The sequence below is a fragment of the Diabrotica virgifera genome, chromosome 7 (genome assembly GCF_917563875.1).
Source record: "Diabrotica virgifera virgifera chromosome 7, PGI_DIABVI_V3a".
NCBI lineage: Eukaryota > Metazoa > Arthropoda > Insecta > Coleoptera > Chrysomelidae > Diabrotica > Diabrotica virgifera.
Genome location: NC_065449.1, coordinates 231268585 through 231290024, shown reverse-complemented (window position 1 = coordinate 231290024; position 21440 = coordinate 231268585). Strand labels below are relative to the sequence as shown.

The window sequence follows — 21440 nt, the reverse complement described above, 5'->3', positions numbered from 1 at the left end:
AAGAAGATTCACATTGACTACTTGTATAAAGCCCACTGTGTGTACAGTACAACCGCACAGAATAAACTAAAGAAAATAAGATGTCAGTAAACTACAGGCACCTGCCGACGCAAGTACGTCATCACCTCCCCTCAAACGCTAAACAGGCTCAGTTGGCTTTATACAAATAGTCAATGTGAAACTTCTGGAAAAACTAAGGGGCGAAAGAAACTCACAAATGAACAGAAAGTTTTTGAAAATGGTTATTCATTTTTAGAAAGTTTTTGCTTCATTGTTACTTGAGAAAGCGGACTCTGTGAGTCTGTAATTACCATAGCACGTGATATTGGTGTTTCAAGAGATTCAATTTATCGACTGAAACGGTTGGATGCGTCGTAGCCCTCTAAGACTGTTCCGGAAAGAATACCTGGTTCTGGAGCTCTTAAAAAACATTATCTAAGTCTGACACCATCATCAGACATGTAGTAATGTTTAACCCTTCCATAACTGCCACAGAACCCAAAATTAAATATCCTTATAAAGCATTAATTTGTAAAATTAAAATAATAATTATTATCCTGATTTATGCGTTTATTCACTTTGTAAAGATTTTTTTGCCGGCATTGCAGAGTTGGGTCGGATACTGAAAAAAAGTATCCGGATACAGAATACGGATACTCAAAATGTATCCGGATACTTTTTAAAAAAGTACGAATACTTTCATTTAAAAATGTATTCGGATACAAGTATCCGGATATTTTTTTCGGATACTTCCTAGGATACTTTGAAGGATACTTTTTTTAAGAAGGACATAAATTATGTATTAGTATTAGACAGTGGTGTCATGGCAAAATTAGCAGTGCCCGAACGCACTGCTAATTTTTGTTTACAAAACCTAAATTCTCTATTTATTTTTTTTTCTTTTCTTAACCAGTGCCGGAACGGCGTTCCCGCATATGACACCACTGGTATTAGAACTATGTGATGTGCATGTATTTTTAATGTAATATATAATAATAGAAATACATTAAATGATGGAGAAAGAAATCAGAAAGTACTCAAAAAATTGTTTGTTGCTTATGAATAATAAAACTAGAACATAAACTTATAAGGACACATTAAATTAAAATAAAAACGTACTAATACAGAAAGTATTCCAATTGCTGGCGAAGTCAGAAGTGAAGTGCCTTTGAATTTGCCTTTGTAAGTACCAATACCTCAAAGTGTTCATCGCTTGAAGCTTTTCTTTTAGGCGTATCAATCATAGTTGCAAAAGAGAAAAGTCTTTCAACTGGTGCTGACGAAGGTAAGCATGTGTTGTACTTTATTGACACCCTTTTTAAGATTGGGTATTCATTTAAGATGTTCAAATTGGTTCTTTTGTCCTCCAAATATCTTAGCAACTCCAACTGTATTCTACTTTTGAAGTTTTATTATTGATGCTAGAACCCTGTTCATTCTGTGTATAATTAATAGTACAGCTGTTGTCCACTTGCTGGTCTCGAAAATTGCTAAAATCAAAAAAGTCATCCAAATTTTGATCTCCACTTTCATCTGATTCATTGCAACTTTCCAATTCCATTTTTGTTTTGGCGACAGTTATAATGCATTTTTTTTATATCTTCTATAGTTTTTTTGGGATTTTTTACGACAGTGTACCACTTAATGAAGATTTATAACTGATTAGGTAAAAACAAAGCTCCATTAGCTATACAGTGAGCACGTAAAGGTTGGAATAAATTCATTTTCTAAAGAATGGACGATTTTGGAAAAAAAACCCGAAACAGGTCAATTTTTATTTTTAAATTACGACTTTTTGGCATATATATCAAACTAGTGACGTCACCCATCTGGGCGTGATGACGTCATCGACGATTTTTTTAAATGGTAATACTGCCCTACTAAGCGAAAAGGGGGTATCTGCAATTTTAATTTTTCGGATACTCATTTATATATTGTCTCATATATGAATGAGTTCAAAGATTCTATATATTTTTCTATTACTGTATGGTCCAATTCATTATGAGGTATATAGTTTCACAGTTTCTATGTGGGTTTGGAGCATGTATAAAGGTGTATTTAATGACTAAACAAGAGTACCTCATTTTTTTATAAAATGTAGATACCCCCTTTTCGCTTAGTAGGGCAGAATAGGGGTCGTGTGATAGCTTATTTGAAAGGTAATTTAATTCTCTATTCAGTAATATAAACATTAACATAATTCTTTATACAGGGTGTCCAAAAATTTTTTTTTAATTATATTTATTGACATAAAAAGAAGAATGCATGTAATTTATTTAATTCAAAATACATTTTACTGCTCTCAGGAAACAAAAAACAATGTTTATTTGAAAAATATGCATTGCTTTGCGCTTAAATTAAATGTTCAAACTGTCAATAGGAAGGTGGGTGGCTGCTTTAATATTGAATTTAAGCAAAAATCAATATTTATTTGTCAAATAAACATTATTTCCTGTTTTCTGATAGCAGTAAAATGTATTTTGAGTTAAATAAATTACACAGATTCTTCTTTTTATGCCAATAAATTTAATTAAAATTTTTTTTTGGACGCCCTGTATAAATATTTATGTTAATGTTTATATCACTGAATAGAGAATTGAATTACCTTTCAAATGAGCTATTACACAACCCCTATTCTCATTTAAAAAAATCATAGATGAAGATATCACGCCCAGATAGGTGACGTCACTAGTATGATATATATGCCAAAAAGTCGCAATTTTAAAATAAAAATTGACCTGATTCGGGATTTTTTTCCAAAATCGTTCATTCTCGAGAAAATGAATTTATTCCAACCTTTACGTGCTCACTGTATAATAATATATTATAACGGTGACGAGTACGAAAAATGGGATTTAACATATTAGACACATCTGGATTGAAAGAATGGCAGTGTTGTGCCTACGTTAGGTGCATTATCGGCAGGCGATAAATATTTAAAAGTATCCGAATATCAAAAAAAGTATCCGGATGCCGGATACTTTAAAATTTGATCACGGATACGGATACCGGATACAAAATTTAAAAAGTATCCGGATACAGCTTTCGGATACATAAAAAGTATCCGGATATTGTATCCGGATACACAAGTATCCGGATACTACCCAGCTCTGCGGCATTGTAACTACCGCACAGACACGAAGTGGAGAATTTCAAAGTAGTAGACAAATTTGTATACTTGGGCTCCCTGATAACCAACAATGGCGATTGCTCCTCAGAAATCAATAAAACGGTTATTAGTTGTCCTAGTGTCTTTATTTTTATTAAGTTAAGTGGTAATATTAACAGTAGCTAAGAAATGTCGTTTAAGTTGCAATGTCTAATGGTTGGTTATGGTGACATCCTAGACAAAAGAAGTTTCGACCACGTGTGACAAAAATCTCTTACCTGCACTGTATATGAAGAGCTCGCAAGCCAGTCTGTTTGTCCCCATGCACCTGAAGATGATGTCGTAGGTGTCCAACGCCTTGAGATGCACCCCGGATGGTAAAGCTGGGTGCATGCATTGTGCCAACCGTTTGCTTATTTTTATCCGTCGCGGTATAACCGGAAACTTTGTATAACTCAATAAAACCTGTAAATAAAAAATTAATGTAAGTCTATTATGCGTATGCCAAAGCATAAAACAATGTAATATTGATAGAGAATAAGAACGTATAAAAACTAATTCAAGCTACAAAGATGGAATAGAAGGCACGGCATTTGGGCAGGTTTTGAGTCTATTTAAGAGTATACAGGGTGTAACGAAAATACAGGTCATAAATTTAATCACATATTCTGGGACCAAAAATAGTTCGAATGAACCTAACTTACCTTAGTATAAATATGCACATAAAAAAAGTTATAGCCCTTTGAAGTTACAAAATGAAAATCGATTTTTTCCAATATATCGAAAACTATTAAAGATTTTTGATTGAAAATGGACATAGGGCATTCTTATAACAGTAGTATCTTAAGAAAAAATTATAGTGAAATTTGGACACCCTAAAAAAATTTATGGGGGTTTAGTTCCTTTAAACCCCCCCAAACTTTTGTGTACGTTTTAATTAAATTATTATTGTAGTACCATTACTTAAACACAATATTTTTAAAACTTTTTTGGCTCTCAGTACTTTTTCGAAAAGTCAGTTTTTATCGAGATAATTTGAATATTTTTCAAATCCACCACATATTTGTATATGGTTAAGTACGATTATGGAGACTTGGTAATAATATGAAAATTTATGTATGATTTACATTTTTAGGTATATTTTGAACCGTATTAAAAAAGAAGCCATATCTCGATAAAAGTTGCCTTCGCGAAAAAATACAAAGAGGCAAAAAAGTTTTAAAAACATTTTGTGTAACTAATGGTATCACAGTAATAGTTTAATTGGAGCGTACACAAACATTTGGGGGGTTTAAAGGAACAAAACCCCCATAAAATGTTTATGTAAACATATTAAAAAAGAAGCCGCAACTCGATAAAAACTGCCTTATCGAAAAAATACTAAGAGCCAAAAAAGTTTTAAAAATACTGAGTTTAACTAATGGTACCACAATAATAATTTAACTGGAACGTACAGAAAAGTTTGGGGGGTTTAAGGGAACCAAACCCCCATAAAATTTTTATGGGGGGCACAAATTTCACTATAATTTTTCTTTGAGATGCTCCTGCCATAAGAATGCCACATGTCTATTTTCAATAAAAAATCTCTAAAAGTTTTCGATATATTCGAAAAAATCGATTTTCATTTTGTAACTTCAAAGGGCTATAACTTTTTTTATGTGCATATTTGTACTAAGGTAAGTTAGGTTCATTCGAACTATTTTTGGTCCCAGAATATGTGATTTAATTTATGACCTGTATTTTTGTTACATCCTGTATATTGTTATGATCTACTTTTTATTACTTTTATATCAATTATAATTTAATTATATTTAATCAATTATCCAATTGTCACAAATCATACAAAAAAATTAAGAAAAAATCTCAGGGAGCCTTTTATAATACAAAAAAAATATCTAAATTATCTTATGCTTTACTTATCTTCTCTCGTGGTTTCAGTATCTCTTAGTTGGTTCTAATCGGGAAAAAATATTAGGAAACGGAATTAAATAGAAATATAAAATAAGCATACAGAATTGTCTTTTATTATCAAAATCAATACTCTAAAAATTGATCAAATTAAAACCTGTGGACACAGCTGTCCGAATGAAATTTTTACCACTTAAAATTTATTCTAGTTCAAATAACAATTTATCGGTTTGTTACCGATGACTTTGATAAAACAAGCTAAACAAACAAATTTAGGTATTCGCAAAATTACTTATACTTCCTATTTAAGTTTTGAAATATTGGAATCTTAATTCATATGCTTTTACTCAAAATTTTAGTTTCCGAACATAAAAATATCTTTCACATAAACTGACTGACCTTTTGCTTCACTCACTCTGACGTCTTCTCTTGACCCAAAGCAGCTCTCCCTTGTTGACTATGTTAGGCTACCCATCAAAGCCCTCTCCGTTCTCAAGTTTCAATCTAGCAGCACACCAGCACCAATTCTCCAACAAAAACAACGAGCCAGGGCCTCTTTTAACCCGTACTCGATTCAAACAACTCCAAAAATTCTCTCCTCTCCTTCTCACAATAATACAGAATCAAAGAGGTATTTCGTCTCAATTCGATCTGTCTCTCGTTCCACTTTTCAGCTATATCCTCCACTATCAAACAACCACTGGTACTTGCTTTCTAACTATCCACGAAAACGTTCACTGCTCTTCAGCGATGCCAATCACATAATCCTCTTTTCTTTTTCAAACTGTCTCAACTTTCAAGCTTCTCTTTCCCCCTTCCAAATTGTCTAGCCAATCAGAAACATTTATCTCTCCACCTTCCTCTCTTTTCATTCGAAAACAAACAGTCATTCTTTCAAAAATATTCCTACCATCATAATAATTACTTTCGGGGAATTCTACAACATTTACTCGGGGTTAAAAAGAGATTAAAATTCCAAACTTTCTTTTAAACTATTTTTCTCGAAACTAATAATTACCTCTACTTGTAGATTCTACCTGTCCCGTAATAAACAATCTTTTTACATTATGAACCTAAACAAATCTTCCTTTCACTTTAATTATTCACAGAAGTCTTTAATTCTTCATCGAAAAGCTCATTAAAAGAGAGACCCACTTACTTACATGCAAGCTAACTTCTAATAAATATTTACAAATCAATATACAGGGTGGATCAAATTTATGTGCCCGTGTTATACAAAAAAATAAATTTTTTATTCTATCATTGATTGATAGATTGATCCACAATAATATATGTGATAGGTAGACTAGCAATGGCGTAGACTAGCAATAGCCCGCACCGCAACGGCTAAATTAATTAAAATACGGAAAGACCGATGCTAAAGATCTCTAGGACAGAGCACGTGACCAACAACGAGGTGCTGAGAAGAATGGTGACTGAGAGATAACTCCTAAATATTATAAAAAAAAAACAGAAAAACGAGTTATCTAGGACATATTTACAGAGGAGAAAGGAATGGAAGGAAAAGGTCCAGGAAGGAAGAAGAGGTCCAGGAAGAAGAAAATGCTCCTGGCTCAAGAACATAAGAGACTGGACAGGCATGGAAACACATTCGATACTAAGAACAGCTCAAGATAGAGAGCAATTTGCTGTAGTCTAGCCAATCTTCAGTAATGGCGAAGGCACCTTAAGAAGAAGACCGAACAATAACAAAGAATACTAGGCACAGGTTGGTCAATGTCCTTATTTTCCCATTGCTACATAGGCAGCTGAAATATGGACTCCCAAAAAAATCGATCGAAGCCTTCGAAGTGTGGGTGTACAGAAGAAAGCCATGCGTGTCCTAAACACAAAACCAACCTCTCAATTCTGGAAGAGGTTCATATAAAAGACTATTACAGATAATAAGATGCTATTAATATAATATAGATAATAGCATTAATAAGATAGATAATATTACAAAATGTAAACTAAGCATACCTGAATTCTTCGGTAACATAGAATGGAGGCCAGAAGAATGGGGGATGGGGGCCAGGGGACTATTGGTAGTATAAGGAAAGGTATAAGGTCAAAGACCAAGAGGAAAATCTCCAACATGATGGGCAGACCAAATAAAGACTCTGATACTAAAATCCTTACATGGAACTGTGCATATGATTCCTACATGGAACATATTTGATTGCCGATTGCCTAAAGAAATGAAAAATCTGATATTAGTATAAGATTGATCCAAAAGATGGCATAACCCAGACATCCAAAGTGAAAGTTCTCCTCCATCACCAAATTGTTCTATATGGTCCACATAATGTTCAAAAAAAAATCACACCATTTTGAGCGTCGGGTTTGGGGGGAGAGCGAGGAGAAATCGGTAAATTCGTAGTTTTTTGCGTTTTTCGTCAATATTTCTAAAACTATGCGGTTTAGCATGAACAACCTTGTATACAAAAATGTTCTACATTAAATTTGAAATAAAAAAGGTCCAATGCATAATCCTTCTAAAATGAACGGTTCCAAAGTTACAGAGGTAGTATAGTATAATTGGTCCAAACAAAGGCCTAACCCAGACATCAAAAATAAAAGTTTTCCTCAAACATCAAATTGTTCTATATGGTCCACAGTAAAAAGTTACACCATTTTGAGCGTCCGGTTTGGAGGGGAGATGGGGGAGAATTGGTCGGTAAATTAGTAGTTTTTTTTTAAGTTTTTCGTCAATATTTCTAAAGCTATGCTTTAGCGTAAACGCCTTTGTAAAAAATACCGAAAGTGCACTTGTATGTTTTGTTTATTTTTAGGTTTTTTAAGGACAAAAAGCGCAATTTTGAGCTTAGCAAATGTTCGGCTTGCGCCCATTGGACTTGGCGCCCGGGTGCCTTGCATCCCTTGGACCCCCGAGTTGAGACAGCCCTGATTGTTGGTTAGTCTCGGACCCACCATGGACTGTATAGTATAGCGCAAAGAGTAAAGGATTCTACATATTATCATGCACTCATCGTTTGCAGCGCGTAGCGTTTAGTTTCCGAAAAATATTGATTTTAATGGTTTTAAATATGAACTTAACCCCCTCCGTGGCTCAGTGGTAAGAGCGCCTACCTTTCGATCGAAAGGTCCGAATGGTCGTGAGTTCGAATCTCACCAGGGTCAGGAATTTTTCGTTTATTATAAATTATGTAATAAATGAAAATAGTTTGTGTCCTTGTGGGATTAGTACTCACCGGAGGGACCACAGACGTTCGGATACAATTAGCGTCTCTTTGCAAAGTAACAAGACACTTACCCAACACACATACTACACATGACACTAGGTACCTAGTGAGGCATTAGCTAAATAAAAAAAGAATGTGTGTGTACTTTGTACGCACGTAAGAAGTTATACTTCTATTATTATGATTTCAACGAAATTAATATACTTAACAGGTTATTTGTATTTTATTTAAATATTAAACTAACTTTCTTTAACTACCACTTCTAAAAATTTTTTATTAAAACGATACCAAAAATATATAAAAAAAAAATATGAATCGTCCGGGATTTGAACCCGGGTCCTCTTGATCTCCGTTCACACGCTCTACCACTGAGCTATTCGCGGTGTGCAAGTACTTGGAAGGGAATTGAGAAACGATCGTGCGCGAATAGGGCTTTTCATCGATTGTCATTTGTTTCGAACTTCTGTCATATGTTGTATAATCTGTGTATTCTTTTTCTCATGATCATCTTTCAATGCGTCACAGTTTTTCGATTTCTTTCTAACGCATTAAATTGTATGTGACAGAAAAAAGGCACGTCCGTGATTACAGACGTTTACAACATTTATTCTAGTTATTCTAGTTGTCGATAGATGGCGCAATAATAAAAAAATAATTTTTTTTAATTAGATAATAATATTACAAATATAATCTGTATAATTAATTTATAAGACTATACAAATCAAAGAAAATACCATTTTATAAATGCAAGAAACACATTTGATTTGAAAATAAAATGTGACAACTGTCAGATTTAACTAAAATGTCATGTTAGAATAAATGTCATAAATGTGTTACCCTTTTTCCTATCATTTGTTACGCACTGAAAAATGCTCATGAAAAATACTATATAATATTAACATACATGGGTTATACGACATATGACAGAAGCTCGAAACAAATGACTGAATGAAAAGCGGAGAAATATTGCAACTTTCTTAAATAATTCATATTGTCAATTGAAATTGTCAAATTGACGTACATTTCATATCTACTGTCATTGAAGAATAAAAATTATATGTTGCTTCACAATATTGATATATGCAATTATTATATAAAGGTAAATTTAATTAATTGTATTTTGCTTGCAGTACTGCATTTTAATAACTAATTTTATTTACTACATACAATTGTTACGTTTTAATAACATAACCTGAATCTTATTTTTTCTTCTTATTATTTTTTTGGACTATGGCCTTGATAATTATCCAGTAACCAGGACTAATATAATTGGCCAATATAATTAAAATTGCGAATAAAGTTACAGAACGTAGAAATAGGTGTCGCTTTACCGAACTTGCACGGTCCCAATATCCCTTTTGCTTTGACAGGTTACAAGATTTCTCATACATACTGAGAAATTTAATACAAAACTACTTTAAATAATAATATACTATTATTATAAAATATCTTATTCCGGAGGAAGACAAATCCAAAGACACAAAAATTATAATAAATAATACATTTACTAAAAACACTAATATATTCTTTTCACACCTTTTCTTGCACTGATATATTTATACATAACTTCATAGAAAAAAGTGTTGTGTGATTGGGTAGAATGCGACCTTACCCTTCAAAAAATATGTCACGTATTTCAGCACCAGGGCCCAGAGCCCAGAAAATAGAATTTCATAATGGGAGAATCTACGGTTGCTATGCAACGTGACGTCACTAAAATAGAATTCTATTTGGCGTGCTCCCGCACCAGGGCCCGGATTACGTACACTCGATACGCATCGTATCCGCCATGTTTTACTGTAGCGCCTTATGGGAAAACATGGCGGATACGATGCGTATCGAGTGTACGTAATCCGGGCCCTGGTTAATTGGAAGGATACTACAAAGCTGGCCTCCACATAAGTGATCTGTAGCTTCGACATGATAGGTGTGAAATTTTAAACGTTCTTGTTGATTGGATAGGAAGGGTGCCATAATCTAGCCTCCATGCTAGGTACATAGCCTCCATACGGTACTTCCAATATTTAATATTTTATTCAAGTGGACAATAAAGGTAAAACACAAACAACTTTTGTTTCTTACTTATTTATTTATACAATAATGTGACATTTTACATAGAAATATGAGTATTTAATTTGGATTAAATAAATTATTACTTGTTGAATTTTTCCACCGTCTGCACACAACAGCTGAACGGAGCCATTAGACCTAACAACAAAACGCGAAATAAAGTGTGTATTTTAAAACTGTTGGATAAACAGTACCTACAATCAGAAAAACTCTACCTTACAATCAGAAAAACTTACCTTTAAAAAGGTACTCGATTACAAAATATCAAAAATATCAAAAAACACGACTGAATATCAGCTTTTTATGGTGACACAAACACATCACATAACCGACCCCGACCATATAAACTGAACGACAACGAACGAACGAACACGAACACTGAACACAGATTCACAGATAGCGCAGGATTTGTCAAAAGTCATGTTCCACCAATCACAATGCCGACATCAGCGCCTCTGACAAAATGGAAGGAAAATAAATATGATTACATGTTTTTTATTAGAGTGCGCGGGGCATGCATAACTTGAAAGATTCAGCAACTAAACGCCATACTGTCTGTGTGCGCATGTGCGCAGTTTTATGAAATTTTACTCTCAATTGCGCCTAATGAAGTATAACTTAAAAAAATGAACAATTCATACTGTCCGGAACGTATGGTATCAGACACTTCTTTGTAAAATCAGGTTTTTCGGAGACTACGCTACGTGCCGGAAACGATGAGTGCATGATAATATGTAGAATCCTTAAGAGTAACATAAATTCAAGATAAGATAGAAATAAAACAAAAAACTGCCTTCAATATAATCAAAATATGTATTTTAAAGAACATAGCATTATTTGTAAATATTTTATCTTAGAAAATACGTTTTTCTTTCACTTTCTGATTTATCGCTACAATAAACATTCAAAGAATATTGACATGCTAATGATATGTATAACCGATATTGCCAGTTCACAGAACTAATCTCTGATAATTTCAATACTTCTATTGATTAAATCAATGTATTAACAACATAAAACCATTTAGAGTCAGGGGTACACAACTTAGGTAAATAAATAGTCAATATTAAAATATTAGAAACATTTGTTAGATAGAAACATGTTATTTTTTTATTTTTCAGAGGCCTTTTACGGAGGGGATTTACATGAAGTATTTTTTTATATTCTTTTTAAAAATCATACCAAAAAAGACCTAAAACCTAAGATGCAATCATCAATTTTGATAAAAAAAATATGAATTTCACTTAAGAGTAAAATACTTACCTTTATATTTTATGTCACAATATCGAGAATTGTTATTATAAAAAGTATGGAATCAAAAACCAAGTTTTAAAATGCAATTACATAACGGGCTTCGAAACGTTAATAAATTCATTTTTTAGTAAAATTGTGGCTTATTTCCCATAAAAAATACGTAATTATAAAAATGCCACAAGGAAATAGCTTCAGAACAACATGTGTTAATGTTGATAGTAACACATCTCTCTTAAGATAAACAGAACTATAATTTAGTCCAGACATATTACCATATTTTTTGGCCAATAAAAATGAGATTTTTCAACCAAATAACGTTTCAAATATGATGTGCAAAATAATTTTTAATTGGGTTGTGCTAATGAGCTTGCTTTTTTTATCATTAAAGTAGAAAAACTTGAAATTTCACTCATTAAATCACTATCGTCTTAATTATTTTAACTGTACTAATATCCATCCACTAATTCGGAATGATTAATGGGTTGTTAAAACATTTTATCTGTAGCGGCTTCTGGAATGTCTTAAAAATATCGAATTTCATTGATAAAATGCGCATATCCCACCGATCTTCGCTTCGATCATACCTACATCATTATTTTTGCGGTTGTCAAGTGCCTAAATTGAAGTTTAAACATTCAATTTCAAGATTCTGATAAGTTATCGGGGTTTATTTCAATTTCGACCGTTTGTTTTTATTGGCGTATTTAATTAGCACATTGGCGATAGTTATTTGAATAAATAAATAAATCATTAAGAAAAAAATATGTTAATAATATATTATAAAATTTTAATAAATTTAATGTGAAGTATTTGTTGGGCATTTTTTTGCATAAGTAAGAGACGCACCATAAATTGCGATTTGCGGCGACTTAAAGGTCGAGTGGACTCGCATAATTAACAATTAAAAACAACAGTCTATATTGAAGTAGGTAAGTCCCGATTACTCGTTAGAATTTTGAAATTGAATTTATAAACTTCAATTTAGGCACTGGGCAAACTGAAAACTAATAATTTACATATGAGTTTTCAAACCTCGAAAATGCGATTTTCACATTTTTCAGATTTTAAATCGCTTATAACTTGAAAACCATCAACTTTTGAAAAAAATGACAAGAGACTTTTTTTTTAAATACAATTTTCGGGGCTAAAAGGTAATTTTGAATTTGTATAAAAATCGGGCCCCTTCTGATTTGTTTAAGGGGACATTTTTGAACAGGAATCCACAAAAAACCGAAGCAGAAAATTTGTCATTCTTTACAAAATTAAATTATCAGTGAGAAAAATGACATTTTTGATTATGTACAACCTGCCTGAAGTTTGGAGTGACTTTGGTACAACTGATTCTCATTGGGGAGTTGAGATATTCATCTGTTAAGTGAGATCTCTACCGATTTTTAATAAAGTTCATTCTTTTTAAAGCGGCTTCGCAAACATAAGTTGAGTCAAACATAATATACAATTTTATGGCCAAATATTTTCAAAATTGCCAAACGCTATATTCTTAATGTAATGACGGTCCGCACAAAAGTAGCTCACGGTCCGGATGCGGACCGCGGTCCGCTAATTGGTGACCCCTGCCATACACAGTCACCAATTCAACTTTGCGGCACCTTCTCTCCTGTCAATTCATCTCTTGAGGGACAAATATCATTCATTCATTTATCAAATATCATTTGAGAACTTTGCTTTCAAATACCAGCAGCTTATTTATTTCCCGCTGATGTAGAGGTAATGTTTCACTTTCATATGTAACAATTAGGGAAATAATTGGATATACAGTTTTAATTTATATTGTTTTTTAGCAGCTAGATCTTAATAATGATAATAGGGAGTATAATGCTCTATTCCACACAGCCATCCTTGCTGAGACCTCTTTTTATATGTCGTTGTCATCTGTGATTACCGCCCCTAGATATTTAAACTCTTTTACTACTTCGAAGTTGTGGTCATTAATAGTTTTTATATTCTGCCTAACTCTTCGTCTTGGATTTTTAGTTACTAGCGTGTATTTCGTCTTCTCCTCATTTATTCGAAGGCACATACTACCTGTTTCTTCCTCGAGTTGTCAAAACACCTCTCTCACGTCTCTTGTAGAATAAGCGACTGCACCTATATCATCAGCAAAGGCAAACAATAGTTTTGATCCTCGATTCTTAAATCCTCCTGTCAGCTGAGATGATATTTTACTTATTACATATTCTAAAGCCAAATTGAACAGCCACAGTGATAAGGGGTCTCCTTGTACAAGTAGGTACTGATGTTACACTTACGGCCGGTTGTTCGAACGCTAATCAACAATGATTATTATCAAATATTTAATTACTGTCACCAACTGTCAATGTCAACTTTGTTTGGGTTGCTGAAAACATAATTGATTACAATTATGAGACTAGTTAATCAATTAACATAACAATTATTAACATAATCGATTAATAAATCTCATAATTATTGTAATTAATTATGTTTTCAGCAACCCAAACAAAGTTGACATTGACAGTTGGTGACAGTAATTAAATATTTGATAATGATCATTGTTCGAACGCTAATCAACAATGATCACTATCAAATATTGAATTATTGTCACCAAAACTGTCAATGTCAACTTTTATTGGGTTACTGAAAACATGAGTGATTAAAATTATGAGATTATTTAATCAATTAACATAACAATTATTAACATAATTGATTAAGTAATTTCATAATTGTAATCAATTATGATTTCAGCAACCCAAACAAAGTTGACATTGGCAGTTGGTGACAGTAATTAAATATTTGATAATGATCATTGTTGATTAGCGTTCGAACAACCGGCCCTTAGTTTTTTATATTTGCTGTCAGTAATTTAAGACATTTTGCAACACAAAAATTAAAAGTAATTCAGGTAGGTACATTTATTGAGAGCCACAAGTAATCCTTCAAAGAGCCACATGTGGCTCGCGAGCCACAGTTTGGCCACCTCTACAATATAGGATAAGAACTAACGAAGATATAGAAGAACGCCAATATATCCAGATGTTAAAATAACAAAAGAAATACAGTTGAGAAGTCTCCAGTGGGCACGATACATCAGAAGACATTCTGATGAAAGAATAGTACGGCTGGTATGCTAAGAAGTCCCAACTGGAAGAAGGCCACGTGGACAACCATAACTCCAGTACAGAGATAATATAGCAGGATGCGTTAAAGCTATGGGAATGGAAAGTTTCATGGAGATTGTTCATGACAGAGAGTAATGGAGACATGTTATCAAGTCAGCTAAAATCCACCAACGCTACAGAGTAAGTAAATAAGTACAGTGGAACCTCTATAAGTCAGATTAATCAGGACTGCCGCCGATCCGGATTATCGAAAATCCGGGTTAGCCGGAGAATATGGTAAAAATTAATTCATTATAATTGTAAAAACATAAAATACATATACACAGTATTGTTCATTTCTTCATAAAAAATTCAGCCAAACTGAAAAAATGTTTTGTTTTTTCTGATGAAAATTGGTCCGGGTTAGCCGGACTTCCGAGTTATCGGAGGCCGACTTATCGGGATTCCACTGTACCTAATAAGTAATAATTTAAGTAAATACTTAAATAGAAAAAAAATATGGTGTTTCTCAATTGTCTGTATATTGTAGATTTTATCTAAAGTGGGTAAAAGGTATAATGTCAATGTAAAATGATACTAGTCTATTGTTTGTTTTTTAACCAAGAGGAGTGATTCAAATTTACCGCGCCGTAATGCTTGTTTCTAATTGGTCCAACCGCAGGCAAGTTTACTCCACTGTTATTAAATTTTGACACTAATGACATTTATGAAATTTTGGTACTTGTGTCATTTTATAGGTTAATTAAGTATATCGGCGATTTTTTGTGTTTTCTGCATTATTCCTTTAATTTTTAGATTTTTAGTCTACTTTTATATTAGTTGTTTTTAGAATTCTTTAGCGATGTGTTAGTACATATAATATAATATGTATGGATTATCATCGAAAGCTGATATGATCAACGAATAAAGAAGATGAATTTGGTGACTTTTCTAGTAAATTTCTTGGGTGTGAATCTGTCTTTTTAGTTTACTCCTCTTGGTTAAAAAATCAACTATAGTGGATTTGAAATTAGAATATATAAATTTATATACAGATGTACGCCTGGTAATACAATTTTTAACATAAATTTCAACTACACTTTTCCATAGCAATCATTTCAAAACTCAGAAGTTGATTAGTAGTGTAGGAAACAGAGGAACCTCGCAAAATGGACACAAGTACGGTTTTATTTTTTTTTCTGGTATATGGTATATCAAGGGGTGCTTATTATGAGACTAACTTTTTCTTAAAAAGATTCGCCCCGGAAACCCCCTTTTCATCCCTTTAAAAGGGTAATTTGTGGTTTTGCGAAACGTAGCCCTTCCTGTACGTTTTGCAAAAAATTTACTTAATAGTAAAATAAAGACGACTATATTTCCTACTACATATTTATTTCCCGACAGCATATGTCTATCACCCACCGTTTAGTGGGAGTGGCGCCCCAAATTTGACAATTTTTTAAAAAAGATATTTTAAAAAAAATATTTTTCCCTAACTGTAATGAAAATTAAGAACAAACCCTGCGGCAATTAATCACAAATAAGTGGCTGATTTTTTGGTATATGTTTATTTTTAAGGGCAATTGAAATGTTTTTAATTACAGGGTGTTACGTTTTAAGAAACCCCTTTTTATACCGTCTGAACCGCCTATGCTAGAGTAAAAAAACTTTCAGCGATTATCCATGTGCTGGTGTTATTTACAAATTTCTGTAATTCACCCCTATTTTTTTCCGAAACCACCCCAAAAAAAGGAGAATCAATAAAGAAAGTGATTTTCTTAGAATCCTTCACACACCATGCCCTTTATAAAAATGCTTCATACATCATTTTGTACACGTTCTTATTACCCATGCATGGACACCAAAAGAGATTTCTTGATGCAACCCCTGTAGCCAAAAAAAAATAAACAAAGGGGGGTTGAAAAAAAATGTTTTTTTGCCTTTTGACCCATATGAACATATGCTCCATCAATAGGGTTTTTCATAAATATATATGATTATTGCAACATCCCTCCGGAAACTACCCCTATCCTTGAAATTAAACTGCAGAAACTACCCCTATCCCTTGAAGAGCATGTTTTTACGATTTTCTCATTACCTATGCATTTTTTTTAAACAAACCTATAGGTACAGAATTAAAGGCCACTATTTTCTCCAAAAATAAGGCCCTATGCATTTTTTTCAGAACCTCAGAACTACTTTGGCGGGCTCCAGTTTTTGTTTTTTTTTTCGTCACCTATTCATTTTATGGATAACGTGCTTATAGAGTTACTTCTGCTATACATTATGACCTATGCATATTTTATTTTCTTTGCACCCTAAAGCCACAGTGGTGGCCCAAAATCAATTTTTGACTGTTTTTTTAATAATTCTCCTTTATTTTTGGGGTGGTTCCGGGGAAAATATGGGGGTGCATTATAAAAATTTGTAAATAACACTAGTACATGGATAATCACTGAAAGTTTTTTTTACTCTAGCATGGCGGTTCAGATGGTATAAAAAGGGGTTTTTTAAAATGTAACACCCTGTAATTAAAAAAATTGCAATTGTCCTTAAATGAAACCTATACCAAAAAATCAGCCACTTCTTTGTGATTAATTGCCGTAGGGTTTCTTCTTAATTTTCATTACAGTTAGGGAAAATTTTTTTTAAAAACACCTTTTTTAAAAATTTGTCAACTTTGCTGCGCCACCCCCGCTAAACGGTGGATGATAGACACATGCTGTCGGGAAATAAATAGTAGGAAATAGAGTCCTCTTCATTTTATTATTAAGTGCAGTGGCACAGTGGCGCCGTAAACCTAAGAAATGCTTTGGCGGGCTCCAGTTTCTGTTTTTTTTTCGTCACCTATTCATTTTATTGGTAACGTACTTATGACTTATGCATATTTTATTTTCTTTGTACCGTAAAGCCACAGTGGTGGTTCAAAATCAATTTTTGATTATTTTCTTTATTAATTCTCCTTTTTTTGTGGTTCCGGGGAAAATATGGGGGTGCATTATACAAATTTGTAAATAACACCAGTACATGGATAATCGCTGAAAGTTTTTTTACTCTACCATGGGCGGTTCAGATGGTATAAAAAAGGGGATTTTTAAAATGTAACACCCTGTAATTAAAAAAATTGCAATTGTCAAAGTTAGCCAATTATTTGTGATTAATTGCCGTACGGTTTCTTCTTAATTTTCAGCACAGTTTAGGGAAAAATATTTTTTTTTAAACATCTTTTTTAAAAATTTGTCAACTTTGGGGCGCCACCCCCGCTAAACGGTGGGTGATAGACATATGATGTCGCAAAATAAATAGTAAGAAATATAGTCCTCTTCATTTCACTATTAAGTAAATTTTTTGCAAAACGTACAGGAGGGGCTACGTTTCGTAAAAACCACAAATTACCCCCTTTAAAGGCATGAAAAGGGGGGTTCCGCGGCGAAATTTTTTAAGAAAAAGTTAGTCTCATAATTAGCACCCCTTGATATATCAGAAAAAAAAATAAAATTGTACTTGTGTCCATTTTGCGAGATTCAACCTCTGTTTCCTACACTATAGTTTGTAAGTGTATTTTTTCCTGTCACATTATTAAACTAATTAGGTATCTATTCATAGTCCGCAGTACATCATCCTTTTTGGAAGATGATTACAGAAGTCCTAAAAATGGTCTTAAGGGGATCGGCGCAAACTTTCGGCTCCATTGCTATTTAAGAGGGATTAATTTTTTTCAAATCCTGAGAAAATTAGTAAGTATTTTTAAAAAATTTAAACGCAGAATAAAAGATTACGTTATTACTGAGGGCCGAAAATCTCCCCCCAAAAAAGGGACTTTCAGCCCTCGGTAATGATTTAGTCTTCGTTCTGCGTTTAAATTTTTCAAAAATATTTATTAGTTTTTGCAGGATTCGAAAAAAATGAACATTATGTCTGTGGTAATATTTTCCAAATCGAACATTCGCTATTTTGTCATACAACTCACTCAGTCAAACAGAATGTGCTGACAAGACAGTGACAATTTTAGATATTTTACACGGCTTCAGGAATATTTTGAGTTGTTTATTAAGTAATACTAAAACTCATTATTATTGTTATTACAAAACTCTTAATTTTCAATTTAAAATACTTATATTTAATTAATAAAGATTGTCGATCTCGTTTCCGACAAATTTACAGCCATGTTTCGTTAGTATGACAACATAAATATGTTAATGTCGCGGGACGCGGAAACGCGTCCAACCTGCACTCTAAATTTTTTCAGAAAGTGGTAGACTCGCTCAAACGAAGCAGTTAAGACCATTTTTAAGACTTTTGTAATCATCTTCCAAAAAGGACGATGTACTATGGACTATCATATCTACATTCTCATATCTCTTATATTAGATTATTTGCATTTTTAACATATGTTTTGACATATCGAACAATGACACAAGGTTATCAGTTTTCTAATACACAAGAATGTGAAAACATAAGAAAAACAAATTAATTTTTTATCTTAATTTATGTAGTAAACAATTGTTAGCATATATTAGCATTAACCTCAGAAAAATGAGTTAGTTTTAAATAATAGAGAGATATCGAAACCCTATTTAACATCGTCCTTTAATAAAAGATCCTTTATTTTGACATAAATAACCATGCTTATATGTCAAAAGTGTCAAAATAAAGGATCTTTTATTACCAAACGACGGTTTCGATATCTCTCTAATAAATAACAGTTCCACCTAGTGTTTTAATGTTTTTTTTAAACTAAACAAACCAGTATTGTCGAAAAATTGTTACAATATTGGTAACTAATCACATAATGAAGTGAAGGAAAATAATAAACTAATAGAAAAAATTGAAGTGAGAGAAGGAGATCCCTTGTCAGCATTGTTACTTAATGTAGTATTGGAAATGGTTATAAAAGAGGTTACGTAATATTAACACATTCAGTAAGCGCCACATACTAGACACATAGATAGGTACCTAACTGCTATGCTTATGGGCTAATCCGGTCCGTTCTCAGATGTGACTTTCGTGTCTGTCATGTTACTGTCAAGAAACTATTCAAAATACATAAGTAATTGTTTTTCCATACAAAAAATACATTAATTAATAGTATTGTTACTCTGCTTTAACATAACTTTATTCAAACAAAAAGAATATTAGAATACTTTAAAACTTTTACAACTTTAATAGAGTAACAACTACATATGAACGTCCAATACAGCTGTTTCTATTAACTGTCAACTTTGTATGTTAATATTCGGTTTTTATACATTTTCTGACATTCTAAACGCCACTAGACATAAAAATAAACAGTGCAACAAGTGAAGGGTCCAGGACCGTATTAGCTCAATATTCCCGTGTTTCAAGTAGCATGGCGGTTACTGTACATCAGTGTTTGGTATTCACGGAGGATGTAAACTCACATGCTTAGAAATCGGCCCACTTAAAAATTTGGTCATTTTTGATGTCTCATATTTCCTAAACCTGTTGGCTGATTTAAGTGATTTTTTGAACATGTTATGGCCTGATTCTTTAACAATAACACTGTAATAATATTGTTGCTAAATATGTAAATTTTCATTGTATACCGGGTGTACCAATCAAACTGTGTTTTTTTCTCAAAGTTCTCATCACCCTGTGTAATATTCTAGCATTTATAAAATACTGAAATTAAAACCCAACTATAGCCTCAGGTTTTCTTAACATTCTGTTTTTTGATTCGTTCGTTTATGTTGGATAATACAAAAGTTAGGTACTTTAACAACTAGACATGTTCTTCATCAATACACAGTGTTTTTAAATAAGTGCGACAAACTTTAAGGGGTAATTCTGCATGAAAAAATAATGACAGTTGGCTTTACAAACGTATGTCCGCAAATGTTTCGTTTCCGAGATATGAGATGTTGAATATTTTCCTACAAACTGATGATTTGTTTATTGCTTTAAAACCAGTTCGAGATAATTTGCAAATGAAATTTGGTAGCTTTCAAGAGATAGTTATTGCGGATTTTTTGGCATAAAATTAAGAATTTTATATTCAGCATTAGCGTGCATACGGGTAATATGATCGGTCATATTACACGTATACGTGCTAATGATGAATATTAAATTCTTAATTGTATGTCAAAAAATGTGCAATAACTACGTCTTAAAACTCACCAAATTTCAATGGCATATCTCAACCGGTTTTAAAGCAATAAAATAATTCTTCAGTTTGTAAGAAAAATTCAACATCCCGTATCTTGGAAACAAAACATTTGCGGACATACGTTTATAAAGCCAACTGTCATTATTTTTTCATGCAGAATTATCCCTTAAAGTATGTCGCACTTATTTAGAAACACCGTGTATTTATGAAGAAAATGTTTAGTTGTGAAAGTACCTAACTTTTTTATTATTCAAAATAAACGAATGAATTAAAAAATAGAATGTTCAGAAAACCTAAGTCTATAATTGGGTTTTAATTTGCTTACTTAGGGTGATGCTAACTTTGAGAAAAAAACACAGTTTGATTGGTACACCCGGTATACAATGAAGATTTACCTATTTAGCAACAATAATATTACAGTGGTATTGTTAAAGAATCAGGTTATAACATGTTTAAAAAATCAGTTAAATCAGCCAACAAGTTTAGGAAATATGAGACATCAAATATGACCAAATTTTTAAGTGGGCCGATTTCTATGCACGTAAGTATAGTAATTCTGTCCAGAATAAAGAAAGAATCAAGAAAGGTAGTGGAAGAACTAGAAAAGGTATCTCGAGAAAAAAAGACTCTATATAAAAGAAACAAAAACTAAGTACAAGGAATGGACAAAGAATAGGACAGGGACAATATTT

General features: G+C 32.6%; 1 protein-coding gene across 1 annotated transcript in view; it reads right to left on the bottom strand.

The window, feature by feature from the left end:
- The window catches only part of LOC114327250 (protein dopey-1 homolog), a 192677-nt gene that overhangs the window by 167373 nt on the left and 3864 nt on the right, over positions 1–21440 (bottom strand). Inside the window, exon 2 of the mRNA XM_050655412.1 lies at positions 3388–3574. Coding sequence (XP_050511369.1) covers positions 3388–3574 — 187 coding nt within the window. The remainder of the gene's footprint in view (positions 1–3387; positions 3575–21440) is intronic.